Source organism: Styela clava, chromosome 1 (assembly GCF_964204865.1).
Source record: "Styela clava chromosome 1, kaStyClav1.hap1.2, whole genome shotgun sequence".
NCBI classification, from domain to species: domain Eukaryota; kingdom Metazoa; phylum Chordata; class Ascidiacea; order Stolidobranchia; family Styelidae; genus Styela; species Styela clava.
Genome location: NC_135250.1, coordinates 15987373 through 16010799, shown reverse-complemented (window position 1 = coordinate 16010799; position 23427 = coordinate 15987373). Strand labels below are relative to the sequence as shown.

General features: G+C 34.6%; 1 protein-coding gene across 5 annotated transcripts in view; it reads right to left on the bottom strand.

The window, feature by feature from the left end:
- Positions 1-23427, bottom strand: part of LOC120337321 (uncharacterized) — a 59086-nt gene that overhangs the window by 18598 nt on the left and 17061 nt on the right. For 3 of the 5 annotated variants that reach the window (XM_078110688.1, XM_078110694.1, XM_078110691.1), the window contains 30 exons: positions 22944-23065; positions 22577-22702; positions 22136-22249; positions 21076-21192; positions 20805-20921; positions 20474-20587; positions 19820-19933; positions 19454-19570; positions 19251-19367; positions 18801-18914; positions 18464-18583; positions 18239-18355; positions 14872-15143; positions 14305-14457; positions 13681-13850; positions 12385-12529; positions 12131-12294; positions 11828-11949; positions 11511-11621; positions 11172-11394; positions 10788-10903; positions 10559-10708; positions 10041-10262; positions 8245-8476; positions 7628-7740; positions 6783-6926; positions 6174-6448; positions 5524-5679; positions 5176-5345; positions 4832-4976 (listed from right to left, as the gene is read on the bottom strand). In XM_078110688.1, the coding sequence (XP_077966814.1) occupies positions 4832-4976; positions 5176-5345; positions 5524-5679; positions 6174-6448; positions 6783-6926; positions 7628-7740; positions 8245-8476; positions 10041-10262; positions 10559-10708; positions 10788-10903; positions 11172-11394; positions 11511-11621; positions 11828-11949; positions 12131-12294; positions 12385-12529; positions 13681-13850; positions 14305-14457; positions 14872-15143; positions 18239-18355; positions 18464-18583; positions 18801-18914; positions 19251-19367; positions 19454-19570; positions 19820-19933; positions 20474-20587; positions 20805-20921; positions 21076-21192; positions 22136-22249; positions 22577-22702; positions 22944-23065 (4492 nt within the window). The remainder of the gene's footprint in view (positions 1-4831; positions 4977-5175; positions 5346-5523; positions 5680-6173; positions 6449-6782; positions 6927-7627; positions 7741-8244; positions 8477-10040; positions 10263-10558; positions 10709-10787; positions 10904-11171; positions 11395-11510; positions 11622-11827; positions 11950-12130; positions 12295-12384; positions 12530-13680; positions 13851-14304; positions 14458-14871; positions 15144-18238; positions 18356-18463; positions 18584-18800; positions 18915-19250; positions 19368-19453; positions 19571-19819; positions 19934-20473; positions 20588-20804; positions 20922-21075; positions 21193-22135; positions 22250-22576; positions 22703-22943; positions 23066-23427) is intronic. The other 2 variants (XM_039405086.2, XM_039405110.2) reach the window with 2 other exon arrangements.

Here is a 23427-nt window from a genome sequence, read left to right as displayed (position 1 = left end):
AGAGACGTAAGGAACATATTTAAAATTTTCCATGTTTATACAGAAATTAGCGACGTTATCAGCGCCAACTAACAGAAAATAACTTATCATAAAACACAATTAAAATTCAGTCGGTAATAAATGGCGCTAAGGTGATGCCATACAGAACAAAAAGATTTGGTATAAATATCCCAGATTTCAAACTCCGTATATTGGCAGCATGAATTAGCCGTTTCATGTAGGAGCCGCACATACAATTGATTGTCGAAAATTAAAAGTTAAATTGACGTTCCGAGAGCCCACACATGGTATAACATGTACAGGCTATAACCAGAAAAAAATGACAAGTCATAATCCTTTTAATGTGCTTTCAATTAGCTCGTTAGTGATCCCTCCCATCCTTGGCCAAGTAATGTTTCGAAAATGTGAACCTTCCACTCAGCCATGCATGGCGGGTGGAGTGTTGAAATCGTGAACAAGAGTAACGTAACGTAAAATCAATCGTGAATTTCGATGTAACAACGCACACTGTCTCCGTCATGAATTGCGCTTATTAACATGGAAATGAATAAATTCGTTATATTTTGAGTATTTTTGCACCAATAATTAGGGCGTGATTATCAAAATGGTGAATTTGCAAATTCCGTAAATAAAATTGTAACATTTTAGCTATAATTATCACCGGGCAGGGGCGCAGACAGGATTTTTTCAACGGGAGATTAGGGGGAAGTTAAAACATTACACCAAAACTGCAATTCGCGACGACGTAATGCGTTTATAACTAAAATGTAAGGTCGTTCACGGCGAAATTTCGCAGTTACGTGTAGCCCGCCTCTCTTTGCCCAACGGTCCGAAGTCCTATTTTAAAACATCGACCATTTATCCGTAGTCAGCGGGCATCCGCATCTAGAAATGAAACATTAAAAATCGCGAAAATTAAATTTGGAGAGATCTATAACTCGCAGATGTCAGTAGTGTCATCATGGTTTATATGTACAAAAACACGCTCGCATGTAGCGACGATCAAAATCATGAAAATGTGAAACTATTACTTGAAAATTATTGTTAATGAAGTTAAATTTTTATTGGCATCCAATGATTATTTCATAATTTTGTCATAATCGAAGGCTGCAGTAAATTTTTTGTCGCCGCGATCGTGTTGTTAAACTATATTAAAGCATGTTTTTATTCACTAGCAAATATTAATTCTCACGTAACGGCGGGCATCGTAGTTTGGTTTTTATATTTCGGATAGAATTGTGAATTCACATCGGCGAAGATTTTAAAGACAACTATTAATGAGCGCATTCACAACGAAAATTGATTTTGTTCTGATTTTTATCTTCTGTGTAGGATTTGTATCAGTTCGTAAATTATGGTCCCGATTTTAAGCGAACAATAATATTATTACTGACCCCGGGATGCGATATTTGTGAAGCAGATAGTTGACATTTCTATGCTTTTAATTTTAGATCGTGTCCGTGTTACTTTCGTATTAAATAATAATTGAAAAACTCCGCAAATTGGTCATCTCTTGAGTACTCAGTGTTAAGTATTTACGTAACTCAGCTTTGGGTTAAAACACTGATAGTAACTAAACACGTGAATAAATCGGCAATAATGGCATTTCGACATGGTCAAAATAATATTTCTCATCAATATCTCATGAAAGTTCCATAAAATACATTATTTACTTGTCTTACTTATCGACGTTTCTAAATTTACAAAAACGATGTTGACACGCTTTATACAAAATCGTTTCAAAATTATTGTTTCTACATGTTAGCGATAGCCGTCTGGTTAATTCTTACCCGTAACTCGTTGTAAAGTAATGTTAATAAATTGTGTTTTGCTTTCCAATGCGCGGTTAACCGCGGTTAAATTCGTTTCATGGTGAGGAAGGAAAATACGTTTTCCGGAATTGCAATCAACAATTACACATTTTTTATTTATCATTATCAGCGCCGAATAAAAAAGATAACATATCGTGAAGACGAAATAAGTCGTTGAAACTTGAGTTGAATTAGTTGCAATTAGCGCCTGATTAGGCACCAGAGCACTCGAGCCCAATGTTTTTAGCATTAGTCGCATATGTAAAATATCCTTAAAGAAGTGCTGTTTATTAAAGTCATCTCGTCTTATGGCCACGCAGAAATGCCTTCATTGCCAAATTATTTAATCACAATTTTAAATCAACATTCAGGATTGGCACAATCTCAGATTTGCGAGGTTTATCTGTAAATTAATACAGACACCATAAAAAAATTATAAAAGTTAATTATCGTCTTGAATATCTGCATAATAATACCCTTCGCTTAAAATTGGGACAGTAAATTTACAAACGTTGATAGGTAATATCAAGTCAACGCAAATGTTTTTTTTGGTTTTGAAATTTGTCGTTAATGCCCATAACAGCTGTTGCCGATGTGAACGCACGCGTAAGCCTGGATTGCCAAACCCAGGATATAGTCGCCAAAACGATTGCGGTGACAAAAACAATTAGCTATTTTAACGAAATTAACCAGTAGAAAAGGCTTCCTTGCTAATTTTTCGACCGACGTTCTAGACTCCTGCTGTGCATAAAAAATATTCCTTATTCGTTAAAAATATTCAATTCGAAAAAATATTCGATTTTGCCCACCCCTACTCGCATATTAATGAGGAAATAGTTTAGATTGATTTTTGACCCTGGTCTGAGTTTGATTTATCGTGAATGACTAGACTAGCTAATACTGAATATCGCAAAATTCCGCGAAACGCAATTTGCTTTAAACATTCCTGGTTACAATAAAATGGCTGTAAAATGTTAATATGACGACGTATGTATTTTGTCAATTTGGCGATTTTGCAAATCTGTGAGATGCTGCTAAAAGTTTCTTCTAATTTAACAAACAATGGCCCAAGTTTACATTCAATTACTAAACAATGTCGTGTCGAGTATCAGAAATTTCTGAATGGCTCCAGTAAATTCACTAAGAAGAGAACACAGACCTGTCAAACCAGTACTAGAAAATCGTGTACTTTGGTCACAATTCATCGATGTCATTGACAGTCACATGACCACTCTCGTTTAGAGAAACGAAACGCACTGCCTTGCATTGGGACATCTGGTTTCAAAGACGCCGCCGAGCGTTTTCGCCATGGAAGCGGAATCAGTGTGCTTGTATAATAATCATATTATAAACAAGAATTTTGCCATTAATGCAAAAGCTTTATCTTCCATGTCTTCACCACATAGGTTAGAATTCCCGTAAATATCGTTATGATATGCAGAATTGAGTTACAAAAGTACTAGTATGTTACTTATTTGTCAACTTAATTAATACTCACACGAAAATATTTGTCAACTTTGAATTTTTATTCCATTCAGAATCGAAAAAAAGTGCTATTTCTCTTCAAAATCGGAAAAAAGTGCTATTTCGCAGTCCCTAAAAAAAGTTGCGAAAGTGCTTCGCAATTTTCGCAAAAAAGCGCGCTAATAGTGAACACTGCTGTGAACAGATTAATAGCATGTAATATATGTACGACTTGTTCAGGGTAAAATCGATAATATTTATTTTCGCGGAATTGTGCGCCCAGTTAAATATACACATTATTACGCGAACATCGGCAGCAAAGTTGAAGATATTTGAAAGGGTGAATCCACAATCCAAAGTTCCAACAACAGTTAAGAACACATAATTAATTTCGCTGTTATATCTAATGTCGTTTTTGTTGTGTTGCTATTGTTTTAAGGACCACTGCAAGAGTGCCGCAGTTTGTGAATTTTAAATCGAAACCAATTTTTTACGGCCAGGCTGCATGGTGCTGCACCCCTGATTCGTAGTAAAATTATAGTTACTTTTAGTGATCAAAGATTTTATACATTGGTGCAATGCATCATTGAAATACTGAACAAAATTTAATATCGTCACGCTAATAACCGAACTGCGTAAGTCATTTTTGGCAATTTTGAGTTTTTTTATAAAATAGGTATTTATGTAATGCTGCGCACCTGTCTGTTAACTCAGATTTTATTTTAAAAATTCCGAAACCCATAAAAATGGAGATTTTGTATGACATGCACATTTGTGCAAATGTTTCGTCATAATGAATTATCATTGTTACCGTAAGTTTATTGTGACGTCACAAAGGGAAAATAGCCTCGGCGAAGTATTTTCAAGTTTTTGCATCTCAGATTCTAGCTTAGCGCTTATAAATTTGAAATTATACCACAGTATAGGAAGGCGTGCACTTGTGATATTCACTGTCCGAGTCCAATTCACCTTGGTTGGCTTTTATATTGGGTGCATTGCTGTTTTATTCTTTATATTTAATCTTAGTCCTATTTCGGTGGGTATGCAGAGAGTTATATTGATGAAATATATATTTTTGAACATAAAAAATAATGTAATTGAAACAGATTAGCTTATTTGGGGATTAGACATCGTAGATACTGAGAATTACATTCGTTTTTGGAATGTTCGGTTTTCAGGACTGGTGCATATAGGCAAGTTGCAAAATTGCGTATGTCCCCAAGTCATAGACACATTTCTGCCTAAGTCACAGTGCGCCATTATGACGTCACATAACTGCGTCATACAAATTAACTTAAATCCGGCTACGACCAAAAAATTGAACCATGGCAAATTATTGACTCTCAGTGGCATAACAATATCATTAGGAAGTTTTTTACGTTGTTCTCAAAACTGCTAAAAATGACTTACGCAATTCGGTTATTAGCATGACGATATATTTAGCAAGGTTGGGTTGGAATATTTTGAATACGAAGTAAATTGCGTATCTGTCAAGCCCGACCAAGGGCAATAAAGTGTCCAACTACATGACAATGAGCAGGAATTATATTACTTACACTTTCATAAGCTTTAACGTCTCCTCCCGTTGCACAAACATCAAATACGCACGATTGGAAATATTCTTCATTACTGACTACATCTTGACAGTCACGGAAGGTTCCCTTTTTGTTTATAAGCAATCCACAGAACTCTGCACCGGACCTTAGAAACGTTGTCATAGAGATATGTATATAAACTGCGTATAAACATCTGGGGAAATTAAATTGGACTAGAGAAGCTTTTGATTGCTGTGAATGAACTCAGAGCCCACAAGCCAACATTAGGCCCTAATTAGCAAAAAAATGTTATCGATATAAACACAATCTGGTTTCTACAGTAGTTAAACGGGCATTAAACTTACCATTTTTGCCTGTCTTCTTTGGAGCACACAAATTTGGGAGGTATCTTTTCATCGCAATCACCATATTGATAGCTAACAGCATATTCGTCATAATTTCTCGCCATTGCCCCGTTTTCCATCATCAAATCATCATCAGGATTACCATTGTAATCACCACATAGGCCAAATAACTGACAAATCAAAAGCATTAAAGACGTCACTTCTGGACTTGGAAACGTTATATTCAACAAGTATATTTTGGTGTAAAGCAGTTCTGTGGTTAGGTAAAAGCATCGGATGTAATGTCATTAAAATTCAATCAACTCTGGTTATATAAACGCTGAATTACAGTTTGCTAAATGGACTTACTTGACTCATGTAGCTTTCTGGAACTTTGATGGTCATTCCTTCTCCATTAAACGAAATACAAACATCATTAGCAGTGGTAACAGTAACCTTATTCTTTCCTGACCTCTTAATCGAGAAAAATGGTGTCTCTGCCTCTATTACGTTGTTGCCATTTACCTGAATTGTATATGTAAATATTTGTAAACGGAATGAGGCATAGACTCATGAAAAAACACATGATCAATGTATGTTTATTTTTGTTCAAAATGAGGAAGAAAATTATTTTGTTTAAATGGCGATATTCATCGCCAATGCGCTAACAATGTTCTGAGTATGATGGCGTTACAGCGAGATATCACCAGAATATAGAACCATTACATCAAAAAAGGGATAAAACTTGTTTTTGTGTGGTGATATTTGGAGTTTGTCTCGCTTGTTAACTTGGATTGTGAACCACTCGGAAAAATATGATATCAACAGAGACATGTGGAAAACTGCCCATGCATTAGCAGTGTACCAGCCAAGTGCTAGACAGCAGACAATTAGAGGATATATCAATATAATTCAAGACAGCAAAGAATAATTCATTAATTCAATAATTTCATTGTTGTTAAACAACATTTAAAATGGAATGTTAAATATTGAGAAAATATTCTAATAGGTGTACTAACCGTGACAACTCCACCTTTTTCGATCGTAATCACAAAATCACCTTCAGGTCCGTTCAGATAGATTGTAATCATTTTCAACCATGATACATCGGTCCTTTTACCACGAACTTCATTTTCAGCAACAACTCGATACCACCGATTGTCTGATCGTGGTAGTCTCGTCTCCGACATAATGTATTTACATTTTCCCATAAAATCATAAACTCCACTTTTGTCAAATGTGTTGTAATGTGGATCACCCCATGCTCGGCAAACTGCTCTCCTCACACGTGCCGCTATAAAGTGCAAAAAATGCATATCATGTGCTTCAAATAATATCATTTAAAAGATTAGCACCTTCGGATGACACCGTGTATAATTAAATGTTTACTTTAAAGCAATTCGAGTATTAAATATAGAAGACTTGGTTTTATTAAGAAGTCATTTGTTGAATGTACATACACAATGTAGATACAATTTTGTGTGATTGAGAACCAATTCAATTGTAATTTAAACTTATGACATAATCTTGTGTATAGTGCAGTAGCATAGCTAACAAGTTTAAACACTTATGCAAAAAAGATACGTCTTACTAGTAGAAGCATATTCCCATTAGCAGAAATTACTTACATCTACATTTGAATCCGCTGCCAGTATATCCTTCGTTGCAGACACATTTGTGTTCGCCTTTATCTCTTACGCATTTAGCATGTTTTGCACAACTCTTTCCATGTCGCTCAAGACAAGGATCGTTAGATATAACTTCGGTAGAACCTACACAAAATAAAATATATCTTGATGTTACGAATAGCCATGAATTAGAATTTTTGTATTACCGGTAAGTATTTTGTATTGTATTCATTAATATGAATGGGAATCGGGCTTACTGGTGTAGACGAGTTAAATAATCAAATAGTTGGTAATAACCATCGTTGTATCATTATACCATATATATTACCAGACGTAGTACTTCTATGGCCGTGAACCCAATGACTAATATAAAACTATCATTTTTACATAACATTTATTCCCCTAGAATTTACCCTAAAGGGAGAAGGCACAGTTTATTTATCATCAGAAAGTTTTTTTAAATGGTGACATGGCTTTACTTAGCAAAATGAATGCCACGTTTTTACACATTGACTCACATTGACTCACATTGACACATTCAATCACTATTAAGCAATAATTCAATACAAAATAGAAAAAAAAACAATAAAATCTACTAGAAAATAAAATTACGGTAGTAACTTTTATGTTTTTGATGAATAAACAAGCGACCCAAGAAAATTCTCAGGCGACCCAGTTATGAGTCCATGACCTATAGATTGAGAAACACTGGAATACATGATGTGGGAGAACTACATGATGTGGGAGAGTTAAAAATAAACATAAAATTTGTCTTCATTTCAAAACTGTTATAACAAATTATTTATATAAACAATATTGTATATAGGATATTATAAACATCATACCGCACTGAGTTGGCGTTCCACTGAACCTTACTTTAGTGGCTGAAGTTTGAATATAATGCTGAATGAGATCTTCGACCTTAACTTCACCTCTTTGATTAAGGTCAATCCATACCCTGCACAAATAACGGTACCTCTCAAAATATTAAAATATTTTGCTGTGTTCTTCATTAATTTTTAATAAAGAACATTTGAAGTCAAATTTTAGTGTACGATTATTTATCTACGCATAAAAAATCTATCATCAGTAAGATAAAATATAATGAAGATATTGAATTTTGAAATTCAAGATAACCTGTGAGAGAAAAATTTTATAATTGGGGACTAATTTTAAGTTGAATCACCAGATCCAAAACTATTTAACAGTGTTGAATCCCCAGTTAAGGACCAAAACGATTAAAAAAATATAGTGTTGTACTTCATAATATAGGTTTTACCAGAGGTTTACTTCAATTTTTTGCTAAAGCATATTCTAGCATCGAGATATATAATCGGATATAAGATACTGATAAGTTAGATAAAAGCAGAGCAATTTGTTGCAATAATCTCATGGCGCTCTAATTATCAGGAGCCTTGACCATGTAAGGATATGCTAGCTATACCATGCAATGACAAATTACCTGACTGTGAGTGTAGCTTGCACCATTCCATTTGGCTTAGTTTGAGCTTGAGCCCCGAATTCAGCCCTCATAAATCCATTGAATGTTCGCCATATTGTTTTCAAATCGTCAATTAATGAGCCCACAAATTGATCAAACCAATTTGGATTGTTTACAGCTAGTGAAGCATCCGCTGACTTAATTTGTAAACAATACTCTGCAACTGTCCTTACTTCAGGAAATATACCTCGATCTATGGAAATTATGATTATGACATATTTTTAGCTATTTTGTTAATATTCTGAAACAATTTCTGAAATAATGGACTAGGGCAGCGTTTCCCAACCTTTTTTGATCACGGACTATTTTCTCACAGGTGAAAACCTTTGCGGACTCAAGGTGCGTTTATTGCAATCGTACTCTGTGTGAAGAAGCAATAAAAATATCTGCTATAAATCTGCTATCTGCTGTAAATACTACTCAGAAAATACCATGACAATCCATGGACAAAAAAATGTGTGGTAAAGTGCCCGATTATATTTTGTTTTGATTCGTATTTTTGTGAATTCGACAAATCTGAGCTGTCGTACAACATTTACGGCACCCCATTACTACTGTACGTACCAATGTAAAGACAGTAATGAAAAAATCCTAAATGAAAATGCCCTGGTACGTATACTATGGTAGCACTCGAAATTTTGCGATTTGCAATTTATAAAAAAGCGTCTTTAATCGGTCGCGGAACGCTTTTCAATTTAAAAAATTTGGGTTGCCACCATTACACCTACCAGAAAAAAAAAATTTATTCCTTGAACTCGCGAGAAACACCTATTACGTATCTATCGAAGCGTGTACAGACTCTTGTTTTCGTCGAAAATCCGCAAGAGAGTCGTGAAATCCAATCGTTTGATTAAGCGACTCGCAAGTGACCTATCGCATCACGTGTTACCAAATTTTTGAATAGTAAATTTTTATTCTAATAGTTGAATATGTGATTATATGCCCAGCGGTAATTATTGACTCAATTAATGTTATGTGAATAAACTGTCTTTTCATGTTTTATGTAAATTCTAACGTACATCGTAACTTGGCTGATAGTTAATTAAGTTTCGCAAAAACGTTTGTGGCCCGTAGTAAATTTCTGGCTCCTTGCAGACTCATTCAAACGCTCTGCGGACTCATTTGAGACCGCAGACTCGGGTTGGGAAACACTGGACTAGGTTGTTAACATAGAATAGCCTCTCGTGACAAAAATCATAAGACAGACCTTGTTACATTTTTTTACTGCTTTTGAACAAAAATCTGGATAAGCAGTAATATACAAGTAGGTAGTTTTTTAATCTATGGTGGGACTAAAATCTTTTCATTTTGACAAGACGTGCACACATTTCTTACAACTTAAATCAGAATTGAGCTTAATATATATTCCCTATTGTGGACAGATAGTGACACTTAGAAAGCGACATAAAGTATATGATGATTTGTGGTTCATATTTTATCAGAACTGTTGCACCTATATATGCCCAGTTGTTCCATAGTGGGTTATATTTACTGAAAATCCGTTTTGGAGTTTTGAACTACCAGCTTTAGCATAATACTAGTTGTGAAGAAAAGATTTTTATCAGTCGCATGGGCGTGGCTGGTTCTGGCCATGTAGTACTATGGAAAATTTTCCAGAAATTTATTCCTTACTACCGTAATAACAATTCATTACAATGAACTGATAAACGATTTGTTTGCCGTCTATGTGACTTACATATTAGTGCTTAACATGAAGTAGTAGTACTATATTATAATATTCAGTCTACCCTATTTACCTGGTGGTGCGTCGCAATTCAAGTTGAACTCAGTTTCTAACATAGCTGTTCCCGGCATCACAGTTCCCGTTATAGGATGATAACAGAAACACATTTGAACAAATGAATTACATTGACGTTTTTTATAATTTCCCTTTACGTCACAATCTGGGATAAAAGCATCTTGAATGTCTGAAGCAAGTAACTGGTCTCGAGTAGCTGCGCATGGTCCCTTCACTACACCTAATAATAAAATGAAAAATTTCTTATCACAGGAACAGCAAAAATTGTTTATTTAATGAATGAGGTTCAAAGTCAAATGAATGAGAATTCAGGTCAAAACGTTTTAACTTAGGTCTGGTGGAAATGCCTTTTGACAAGCTGTTTTCCTAACATTGTTGTTTCTGATTTTCTTGAATTTCAAAGTCATGTAGTGTCTTCGTCTGATCCATATATCTATTCACTTTACCACCAGTAAACTTCTCTCTTTTAAATGCAGACTGATAAGCATTACTGGGATTAAAGAAATCATGACTTACGGTCACAAATAAATCCGTCTCCATCATATCCTGCAATGCATCTGCATTCAGCTTGACCAGATTCACTACTACATATTGCATGTTGTCCACAGTCCCTCCTGTATTTTTCAACACATGGGTTTGAAATTCTGATTGGGCGGGTGACAGAACCTGGGAATAGAAAGTAAAGGTATATTTGACAATAGAAAAAATAACTTCTTTTAAAATAATTTTTGGATGCAATACATACCACATTCTCTGGGAGTACCAATAAAGTTGCTTTTTCTTGCGTTACTCTGAACAAAATGCCGAACAAGATCTTGAACCGTAACCCCTCGGTTTTGACCAGATAACGTAACCCAGACGCTGGAAAAAAGCATTGGTAAGATATGTTTGAAATACTGAAAACTCGCGCGAAGTAATAAAAGGAATAACTGAATCACTATAATAAGTAAATAATAATATAATAAGTAAATAAAATAATAATAAATATAAATAATAATAAATAATAAAATAAAATAATAATAAGTAAAAGATTAGTCAAAAAACAAAAAAACAAAGAGTATTAGGAAAGATTGAGAACAATAGACAAGTAAGGATGAAAAAATAACCACATTGTAAAGTAAATACACACGTGACTCTAACTGTAGCTTGAACTGTTCCGTCAGCTAGCGTCTGAGCTTGAACTCCGAATTCCGCCCTCATGAATCCGGAATATGATTTCCAAATTTTCATCAAATCTTCTTTCAACTCATCAACAAAATTTGTGAAAAAGTTTGGATCTTCAAAAGCAGCCTCTGCATTTCGTGATCGAATTTCAAGGCAATATCTTCCAATTTCACCTTCTGTTGAATCAACTGTGTAAAGTTATTGGTAATGTTTCAATTAATATATCAATTTTTTTATTTGTGACGTTCTTTGATGTTATTTATATACAACTATACCTAAATTCCTATAGTATATATGAACTTACTTCGCTTGCAAGAGGAGGGTCCGTCCGGCTCATAGCCATCCTTACATCGACATCTGAACGAATTTCTTCCATCACAACTACAAACTTGAGTACCAAATTCTAATTTTTGTCCTGTGATAACAAAGCATTTTGCCTTTTATTAGTGTAATAGTAAATATTTATTCTATGATAACGCTTGCATATTTAAATAAACGAATTAATAACAGGCATAGTATACATATATCAGTTGTGATCTTGCACGTGAGCAATAATATTTTAAATTATGCAAATAGTTATTATTTGAGTCATGAACATTTTTAGAAATTTTTCTTGCCCACCTTGACTGTAATAGAAAGAATCTCTGACACAACCACAGGCAGATTCTGGAACGCAATGATCGCCATCACGTAAGTATCCATCTTCACAAACGCAAGCTTCTACCGTTGTCGAGCTTTCACAACTGAAAATATAGTAAAAGTAATAAAAAGTGAGATGATCTATTGAGCTGATTCTTGACTTGGATCTGGGTTTACTCTCTAAAGAGTGACCCTATCCCTGCTTTGATAGAGTCTAGATTTTTCACAACATGCGTTAACATACTATGCGTTAACAAAATAGAATCAAAAAATGAAGAACACTACCTTGATGATGCTGTCGGGTTTAAGCAGGTATTAGCACAAGGACTTGCACAGCCAACATAGACACTGAATGATTGACAAGCGAATGGCTCCCATCCGAACAAGCTCCTCCAATTACATAAACCAACGCCTTTGTCTTTGCAGTCATTGACATATTCAACAAATGCCTATTAAATGTCAGTTATTAATCAGTTATACTTCCTTCTCGTGTATATTTTTATATTTTACAAAGTCATACAAGTAAAATATCTATTCACCGATTCTAGAACCTCCCTATTTCCATCAGTAGCACACATATCAAAAATGCAGGAATCCAAATACATTTTGGCGTCAACAACAGAGTGGCAGTCTCTGAATGCTCCTGAGACATCAACTAGTCCTCCACAATATTCTGCTTGACCCCTGGAACATGTTATTTTGTTTGGTTATGAAAAACTTAACAAACACTATGCAAAAAATCTGCTTCACGATAACAATGACATAGACCAGGGTGGTCCGAACCCAGGCCCGCGAGCCACGTGTGGCCCGCTGCCTCATCACCTCTGGCCCGCGTCACAGTCGCATTTCGGGTTGTTTCAGAATAAAATTAATCAGAAAAATGTTTTGACATATTGTTACATCACAAATGTCACTCAATTGACCAGTGTTATGGCTAGCTGAGGCAACTAGCGAAGTTGAATGATGTGCTCGGCAGTCTAAATTATTATCTAGATTTCTATCTTTTTGGTCGGGGATATATGCTAACAATATATGAATCATAGAAAACTAAAAATCGAATACGGATTCTATTATGCTGGGATGGCTATGTCTGATAACTATGTGTTTGCGCAATAAAAGTGTTTGTTTTGTATTGCACTGTCTACCTATTCTTGGCACTATTGGGGCCCACGAACAATGCAAAAATAATTTTGTGGCCCGTGGAGCCGGCAACCTTGGACCACCCTGACATAGACCAAGGATGTCCAACTATTGATCCGTGTGTCACAAAGTGGCCCAGCATGCTTTTTCAGTGGCATACCAAGTCGCAAATTAAGGCAAAAACATACTAACATTTCAGGTGAGGAAAATTGACAATAAAAATAGATGTAAATTTATCTAACAATAACTAACAAAAAGGAAACTGCTTCAGTAAACCGATATGCGGCTACAGGCAGTAATGCAGTTACAATGTTTATGATATATTTATACAATTGATCTGTTCATTTCTCGAAACCTGTCTTGTCACATCGTTTCCGCTTCGGAGGTACATGAATCAGAGGGGGCCCAGAATGTTTTATGAGTATACGAGAATGAGATGTTAACTATACAATTCGTTGTTTTACCACATACAACGAGATGCAACAAAGAGTAAGTTTATCATTGACGAGATGTTATTTTAATATCTACGACCCACAGATTGTTTTCTAAAATAAAGCTATATTTTTTAAATTTTTGTCGGTATTTAATAAAAAACAGTTTGCCAATTGCCCGAATGTTTTGAATGGCAGAAGTAAAATCGTTGCATGTGCCACTTCCAAAGATCTACGGTAAACGCTATAATTTTGTATTTTTACCATTTTTGTCGATCACTCTCTTTGCATTTTGTTTTAGGAGGCAAAACTTCAGTGCAGTCGCCAAATAGATGGCTTAGGACAAATTCGTCAAAATTCTTTGCCATCAAACCATTGTCCATCATCAAATCATCATCTGGTTCACCGTTGAAGTTTCCACAAACTCCACTGACCTACAATTTAGTATAAATATAAATCATGAAATGATTGATTGGTGGAAATGACTTGCACATCTTAGCATCGGTAACTGGTTACGCGTAATACCGAGTTCGATTACTGAAATAGAGATCAAGAGGTAATTAAAATAAAACAGAAGTTTGGATGAAATATCGAGTCTCGAATGACTTCAATTTAATAATTGAGACTAACAAAAGTACAACGATTTAGCAAAGCAATCCATATGCCTGATATTACTTTTTGTTAGTATTCATTCTATGGCCATCCTATGCGATCGAACGAAAACAACAAACAATGCAAGCCGTCACTAACTACAAGATTGAGTTGTTGCAAAATACAAAATTTAAATTAACTTAAAAAACTCAAAATTGTATTATGATACCAAATAAAACATATGATCATTATATTTTGTATGAATTCACCAAAAGTAATCTAAACAATACTACTTGCCTGCCCCATGTAGTTCTTCGGAACTTTAATGGTCATGCCGTTTCCATTAAATGAAATACATACATCATGTTCTGTTGTTACAATAACATCTCTCCCAGATCTTTCTATTTTATATCCAGGAAGATCTCCTTCTACTACTTTGTTTCCGTTAACCTAGGAAAATATAAGTATAGGTAAATAGTATTAAAAAAATGTAGTTTCGACAATTATACAAAATGGTTCTCAAACAAGGTATTAATAGTATTAATTTGATTACTAAAATAATGTGCTTGCTTGCACTGTAGTGGTGTGTATAATGAATTCATACATTTTGAATTGTCATGAAAAAACCTCGCAAGTCAGCTTTCCGGTTTGTATATGCCAAAATTGGGAAATCATGAAGATTATGAGCATTATATAGTATTTTCTACATAATTGATGGAAAGTATTATAAGGAAAAAAAATATTATATTCGACTGAAACAAATCATATGAATACCCAAAAAGTAAATTGATGTGCTAATAGTTGAAATAAAAAAAACACCTATAAGTTGTGTGCATAATATTATAATCATCATAAAACACATACCTTGACTGTTCCGTCTTTATGAATTTCAATCATTGTGTTACCGCCATCAAGATAAACCGTAACCATTTTTAGCCAAGAAACGTCCATTTTTTTATGCCGTCTTTCGTTTTCTGCTACGACTCTGAACCATCTACTATTGGACATGGATATCGATTTGGTTTCAGCCATTACGTGTGGGCACAATCCCTGGAAATCTCCTCTTCCTCTTTTATCAAATGAATTGTAATGCGGGTCTCCCCAAGCTCGGCAGACTGCACGTCTTTCGCGTTTGACTAAAATAAATAATAATCAACTTGTGTTGTGAATTGAAGCAGGAAATAAGTGTTGATGACACTTTTGAGTGTTTGTCTCAGTCAGTCAAAGTCCAATAATATACGATGCAGGATGATAGGTCTGACAAATTATTTGCCACAGTAGATGATTAATTTTACCATTTTTAGGAAGATGTTTTAATCTTATATTTAATTCAGGGTACTTATTCTCTACACATGATTATTGTATTGGTTGTCAGTGTCAAACGATATTTGGTTACATCCTACTACAAGTGTTAATTCGTCCTTGCTACTGACTACTGCCTGGCCTGACCCTTAAATTGATTTAAACTATGTGTGCATTCTAGAACATGATTAGGCTATGCTTTTCCGCACTGCGGGCCTGATTGGGAACGGAATATAACAAAACCACTTTTTGCCCAATTTGCCAACATAAAACAATACGATAATGGCAGTAAAGTCAAATGTTGATTGACAATATATTTGCATTGTTTGTGTTCACTTGCATATATTTGATCACAGAATGTAAAAAATCAGGCATTCATGACTTCTTTTCATATATTATATGGCTGTCATCGTCTGACATGATAGAAATGTTGGAAAGTATTTAACTTGGAAAAGTTAACAGGAAGGTAACGAACAGCGGTCGCTGGTGGCCCCTCACTGCTTTAGAATACTCGATCGATTCTAGATGACTCTCTTAAACGTATTTTACAATTTTTTCCTCCATATAACTCGGCACATATACAGAAGTAACCCCCAACCCCATTTTTTTCTAAGATTAAGCATAACTTATGCAGAATAGCTTATAACTTAAATAAAAATTCGTATCATCATAAATCGATAGAAACTCCCTAAGTAACTGAGTAAACACATAAGTAACTGCTAGTATATTGCATTGTCTGGAGTAGGCTTGCACGTAATTTACGGATTTACGGAATTACGTAATTATTTGGAGTTACGGAAGGGATGTTACGAATTACGTAAAGTCGTAATTATTGCATTGAAACGAGCTTTCTTCAAAGCAGTCAATTTCGTCGATTGCGAAAAATGAAAGCTCAACAAGTAGAAGAAGTTAGAGTTCCGGTATTCGCAGCCGTTTTTCACTCTCTTGTTGCGTAGGTGAAGGAAGGCATGACGCGTTCCCATTTACTAACCTATTATCAACTTATCTGGCGTGGCCAATGTAAATTATTAACGTAGTTTTAAGGGGAAGAACTGAGTGGGGCCGCTTGACGCCAACACACCTGGTTTTAACTTCTCCCGCAACTTAACCGTAGATAAAGGATAGAATTGCGTTGAGGCCGATTGACGCCAACACACCTGGTTTTAACTTCTCTCGCATCTTATCTAGCATGGCCATGGCCAATGTACATAATAACCGTAGATAGGGGGAAGAATTATGCTAAGACCGATGGACGCTAACACGCCCGGTTTCAACTTCTTCGGGTGAAATGACTAATGAACGCAGGAGATCAATCTATCGAACATGGTCTATCAAACATTTGTATCCATTTTACTTTTATTTATTATTTACTTGTTCCAGTTTTCCGTTACTTATGGTATATATGTTCCGTTTCTATTTTATTATATTTTATAGTCACGCGTTTGAATAGTGGGAATTCCCCACCAAGTGTGGATTAGCAATGCTTAACCATTCTTTATTGTTAATATCAACACTTGATATATGAACATGGGATATCATACTGTTTTTGGCTGTTTTATTTCAGACTTGGGGTATAAACAGGAAAATATCCATAACCTTTCAACACGACGATCTTGTGAAATTTAACGAAGAGCTTTCGCAACGAATTGGCCAAATAAGCGAAAAGAGCGATTGATCACTCGCGCCAATACCTCGCCGTGATAATTAATGTAGCGCTTATCAAATAGCAATATGACGCCAAAAGAGAGATTGCGTAATGAACCAAAACGACGGATTCCTCGCGGACCGTTAAAAATTTAACTGCTATCATATATAATCAAATATGAGGCTGTGTGTTTATTCTGTGCGAGATCCATTCTCTATTACAAAATCTTGATGTTCTGTTAACGGTTTTATCGTTATATATCAGTCCGGACTTGGCTTTGCTCATGATGTTTTTCACAATTCCTCTCAATATTTCGGCCATATATGATTAACTGTCTTACCAAATGCGGCAACTTATTTTGATTTATCGTCGACTTGAATACCACCGGCACTCGACCAAACTTGTGTCAATCTTGGCCGATAGGATCGCCGACTTGAGTTAGCAAATAAATGTTGTGAGTGTAAAATAAATGTCACAAAATGCATTGTTTTGCGATATAACTTTGTATTTTCGGAGAAGGCATGTCATATAAGTTCGGTGTTTAAATTATACGCAAATAAATAATATTTGATCTAAATTTATCGCAAATAATGTTATAAACATTCAGTCCGCGAAATGATTGAATGTATAATGAAGCATGGTAATCGGAATATAGTCAATAAGTCGACATCAATAATTATTATTATAAAAATGCTAACAAGGCAGTAATGTCGGATAATGCAGAAAACGCTGCAAAAACAAGTCTTCGTCGCGAGGAAATCGCAAGTATAATCAAATGAGAGAATACGCTCGTCGTTGGTTAATAAATTAGAAACCCGTAATTTTTATTCAGTACTAAGGTGGTTTTAAAAAACTATCGTTTCCATAAATATCCGTATACCAGTGTCGGTAATGATAAAATAAAATTGATCGCATAAAAATGGGACGGTTAATTTGCGAAGGTGATAAAGAAAAACCAAAGCTAACACAAAAGATAAAAATCAGACTAAATTTATTTGAATTCACTCCTTGATAGTTGTCTTTAACATCTGCCGCCGGCGTGTAGTACTGCCAAGAATAGGAAAACCCAACTTCAATGTCCCATTCGGAAAAGAAGTGGATTCAATTGGTTGTTATGATAGATTTAAATGCGTGGAAAAATATCGCAATTACGGGGTCATTACGTAATTGATTTTGCCGTAATTACGGAATTGATTTTTGTCAATTACGTGCAAGCCTAGTCTGGAGTAAAATTGTTAAACGACCTCATAAAATACACAAAATTTAATCAATATAACTATTTACCATTCTTGCAATTCTTTCCGGAGTACCCTTCTTCACATTTACATGTATAGCGTTGACCTCTTGCCGTGCATACTCCATTGTTAAGACAAGGATTCGGTACACAAGGACTAGAGAAAACTAGAAAAACAAAAAAGTGATATCAACATACATTTTGATCTGTATTATTTTACAAATACATTAATAGTTTTCAATACGAATCCAATCAAAATACTTTAAAAAATATACCTTGACGACAATTCATGCCTCCGTAACCTTCTACACATTCGCATGTGTAATCTTTAAAATCTGATGATGGCACACAAACACCTCCGTTTTCACAAGGATTCACATCACAGGGATTGAGAGCTGAAGAACAAGTTTGATCAATCCATATAAATAAGACTAGCTGGCAAATTCTATGAAATGAACTCGTTTCCAAACAATGACCGTGGTTTTGAAAAGAGATATTTTGCGATACAATTGAGTTTATTGTGTCAAGACATGGCATATATTTATGTTCCATACATTACACTTTAAAATCCTTTGACATTGAAATATTAGGTAATCAATGGCATAAACTCACGAATTTCACAATTTTCTCCTCCATATAATCCTGCACAAGTACAAACGTAACCCCCAACCATCGGACGACAACTTCCACCATTTTGACAAGGGTTCGGACGACACGGATTAGATTCTGAAACATTACCCATTAGTTAAGAAATAATACTTATTATACCTCCCTGCTACACTCATGCTAAAATCAATAGCCAGACAGTCTCATCTCTTTGCTGGTAATAAAAATCTCTTCAAGTATAAGTTCTTGAAGACTTTTTTTGCCCAATATGCAATGAAAATTCGGCCGGTTCTCAATTAATCGTCATCGTCATTATGAAAACAGTGATTACTATATATGACGCTGGGAGTTAATAAAATAACATCAATAGCTCTACATTTCATCTATAGGCTTTAAAATTTTGTACTATTGTATTAATTTTGTTGAAACACTGATGGTCTTGATTGGTAACAGAACCTGATTCACAATTGCTGCCAGCGTATCCTGACATGCATCTACATCGATAACCCATTCCTTCAGCAACACAAACTCCACCATTCATGCAAGGATTCACATCGCATGGATTCATTGGCTCTGGAACAAGGTATACAAATTTGTAAGAAAACGTAAAAATAACTACACTGTTCAGAATCAGACATACATCAAAGCGCAACGCCTACCTCTACCACAATTCCTTCCTGTATATCCATTTTTACATCGACATTGATACCCTGTGCCGTCTCTTCTGCATGTGCCTCCGTTCAAACATGGATTTCTTCTGCACGGGTTTGGTGGAGCTTATGTAACGATAGTTAAACATTTAAAATATCTGTACACAATACATAATACTATCATCCACTAATATAATTTAAAATTATCAATTTGTTGTTTAAAACTGCTAACGTTTATGTCACACAACGACAAGTGCTCAAATAATGTTGAAAATATAATAGGAGGAAACAAAGTTGCATAGTAATTTAGTGTTCTAAACCAGAAACAGTATTAAATATTTTTGTGAATGGTATGCCCCAAAACTTTTCAACTACCTGTCTGACAGTTTTCTCCTCTGTAATCATCTAGACATGTACAAACATATCCGTTGAGTACTTGCCTACAGCTTCCACCATTTTGACAAGGTTCGGCATCGCATGGATTTATACCTTGAAAAAAATAAAGTGGATACATGATTAAATAAATGCGTACCTTATAAGATGTAATGTATGTATAAGAGTACTTGTATTAATTTAAAAAAATAAAATTATCTAGTTTTTGATATAAAGCTGATGACCCCTCTTCAAAATGTACTCAAAATACAAAAAAAATTAACCAACCTCAACAATAATTAAACATCAAATATATCTATTCGACATTTAGCAATCGTTCATTTGTTTCTAGGCTGTTTTTTCATTTGACCTATATACTAAATATGCGATGAAGACATGTTTAGGTGACTGCTTGTACCACATCAATCCTATACATCATAATAGTATGTCTGTTTTCCCTAAGATTTATAGAGATGTTTCACAAAACCTATGGTTACATGGACATACCCTTCCAGAAATTTTCCTTTCTATTAAAGTTTTCTAAAACACATAATATATTTGAATATTTTATTTTATATTTATTTTATACTTTATTTTATTCTTTATAGCAGTATGTTGAAAAACAATAAAGTTCAGCAATCAATGTCTGATACTCACGTATTTCACAATTTTCTCCTCCATATAACTCGGCACATGTACAGACATAACCACCAACCATTGGCCTGCATCTTCCATCATTTTGACAAGGATTTGGTCGACAAGGATTGGATTCTGAAAAATTATAATTGTCAAATAAAGATTTATGAGGGCATTGTGCTTTGATTGATAATGTCAAGGTTTGCAGAAACTGATGCATGGACAAGGTATTAGTCTTTACAAATATGTTAATTTGATTCTTCTACGGTGCTTTTTGTTAGATCAAGGCTTTGTAAAACTTCACAATAAATGGCATAATAAGATTATTTTTTACATTTGTTTGTAACCCAACCTGTTTCACAAATAGTTCCTGTGTATCCTGCCATGCATCTGCATCGATATCCGATTCCATCAACAGTACAGATTCCACCGTTCATGCAAGGATTCAGATCACAGGGATTAATAGGCTCTAAAATTTTGACATTTTTATAGCAAAAAACATTTGAGACATATTAAAATGTCTTTCTGAAGAATTACAAGAATAAAGAGAGTGTCATAATGTAGTTGTTTGCAGATTTACAATTATTCCTCTTACATTTTGATTACCTATCTCCATTACTCACCCCTTCCACAATTCCTTCCTGTATATCCACCTTCACATTGACATTGATACCCTGTACCATCTCTTCTGCATTTGCCCCCGTTCAAACATGGATTTCTTCTGCACGGATTTGCAGGAGCTTACGAAATACAACAGTTAATACAACAGTTTAATATCCATAATATCTGGATATTTTGATATATTCCACTGTATGGAAAGCTTCAAACAAACCCAATAAATGTATAAAGAATATAGCACATGTAAAAAAGATACTATTTCGGGTACTCCCGAAGTATGTGAACCAAGATGGCGGACACTGAAATGTAGTATGTGTACCAGGTTGGGGGTTGGGCTATAATTTTATTTTAATTTTTCTTATTTTAGTTTTATTAAGAGTTCGGGGACTAGCCAAGTGACCCCCGTAGTATTTGTACCTGTATTTATGGCCTAAACCCTAACCTGGTACATATACTACGTTCCGGTGTCCGTCATCTTGGTTCACATACTTCGGGAGTATCCTATTTTGAAAATGGCAATAATTAGGGCTGGGCATTTCGAATCGAATATTCGAATCGAATAGTAAATTATTCGAATCGGTTCAGAGCTAAATTTCGAATCGCCGCCATCTTATTTTTATCTTTCCGCTAATGGTCGAGGTGAATTCCCCAATTTTTTTTTCATATCATAGTCATATTTTTCCAAAGAAATTCTAACCTATGACTATTTTCTGTAGTGTTATTGATAAAACGTGTTTGTTATTCTGTGTGAACGCTCAGTAATCTATCTGGGTTATTTATTCTATGTCTTCAGTAATTCATTTGTTGAGAGGACCAATTACTATAATAAAGTCGCTTACAATTATATATTTTCAAGTATTCGAGATTCGATTCGATTCGAAAAAATTCTTCGATTCGATTCTGAAATCCCAAGGTATTCGAAAATGCGCAGTCCTAGCAATAATACACAGTGAAATATATGATTTAAAATAAAATTACATAGTAATTTAGTGGCTAAAACAAAAACAGTTAGTCAAAACTTTGAACATATCATAACTAAGAGTATAAACTTTTACGTTCACCTACCTGTCTGACAGTTTTCTCCTATGTAACCATCCAAACAAGTACAAACATAACCATTGAGTACTTGCCTACAGCTTCCACCATTTTGACAGGGTTCGGCATCGCATGGATTTATAACTAGAAAAAAAAAATCAAAAGAATAAATGATTAAAATATTATCAACCATACAGAAAGAACGAACAACCACACACAGTTGGTGTCAAAAACTAATAAGAATAGTATTTTATTCATCTTGAAATTGACTGCTAGATATTGAGTTAAAAGTAGCGACAACAAAAAAGTTGTATTATTTTATTCATCTAGAAATTGACCGCTTTATAACGATTTGAAAGTACCAATAACAAAAAAGTTATGTGATAAATTTTTCGATGCAATATGAACTACCCAACTCCAATACCTTAGGAAATAATATAACTAAATATTATCAACTGGGCTGCTACTAACCTTGTCCACAGTTTCTGCCAGTGTATCCTCTTGTACATCTGCATGTATATCCTTGTCCAGATGGAACACACGTACCTCTGTTTTGACATGGAGATGGTGTGCACGGGTTTCTTATTGTTGAAATGTCTTAACAAATTAAAAGAATGAATAGGTTTTACAGATATAGAAAGCCATTAAAATTATCTCTATTTTTCAAATCTTTACAGCAAATTTTCAATATAATCAAATGACACCAGACAGATAAATTTTACCATCATATTCAGGTTCAATTATGGGATCTAATATTAAATCAAAAAAACATTTGTTTTATTATATACTTAATTATATAAAATACCATCACACTGAAGTAAATTAGATGCTGGTATACCTGAACCGCATTCAGAGGGTCTCCCAATAAAATTAGATTTTCTTGCTGAACTCTGTACGTAATGCTGAATCAGATCTTTTATTTGAAATCCTGATGCAACAGATGATAAATCTACCCAAACCCTGTTTAATACCAAATAACAGAAGGTCAAAAAATATGTGAAATGAAGGGCGAAAATGTGACTCTTCAAGTGATTTCAATTTTGGGGTATTTAATAGAGGGTAAAGATGCAATAATATTCAGTAACTTTCCACTCAAACTCAAATTGGCATTGAATCACTCAGTAAGACACGGGATCTCATCAAGTATATAAATAAAATTATATTGCTCATAGAGTTCATCACCAGCACATTCTGCTTGACGATGAAGAATGAGGCTTAATTCAACATTATACTGGCCATAGTGTAAAAAGCGTTTCCAATGAAATTCGAGGATTACTTTGTTAGATCAATAATACACTGACCGCTATAGTCTTTTTCGGAAA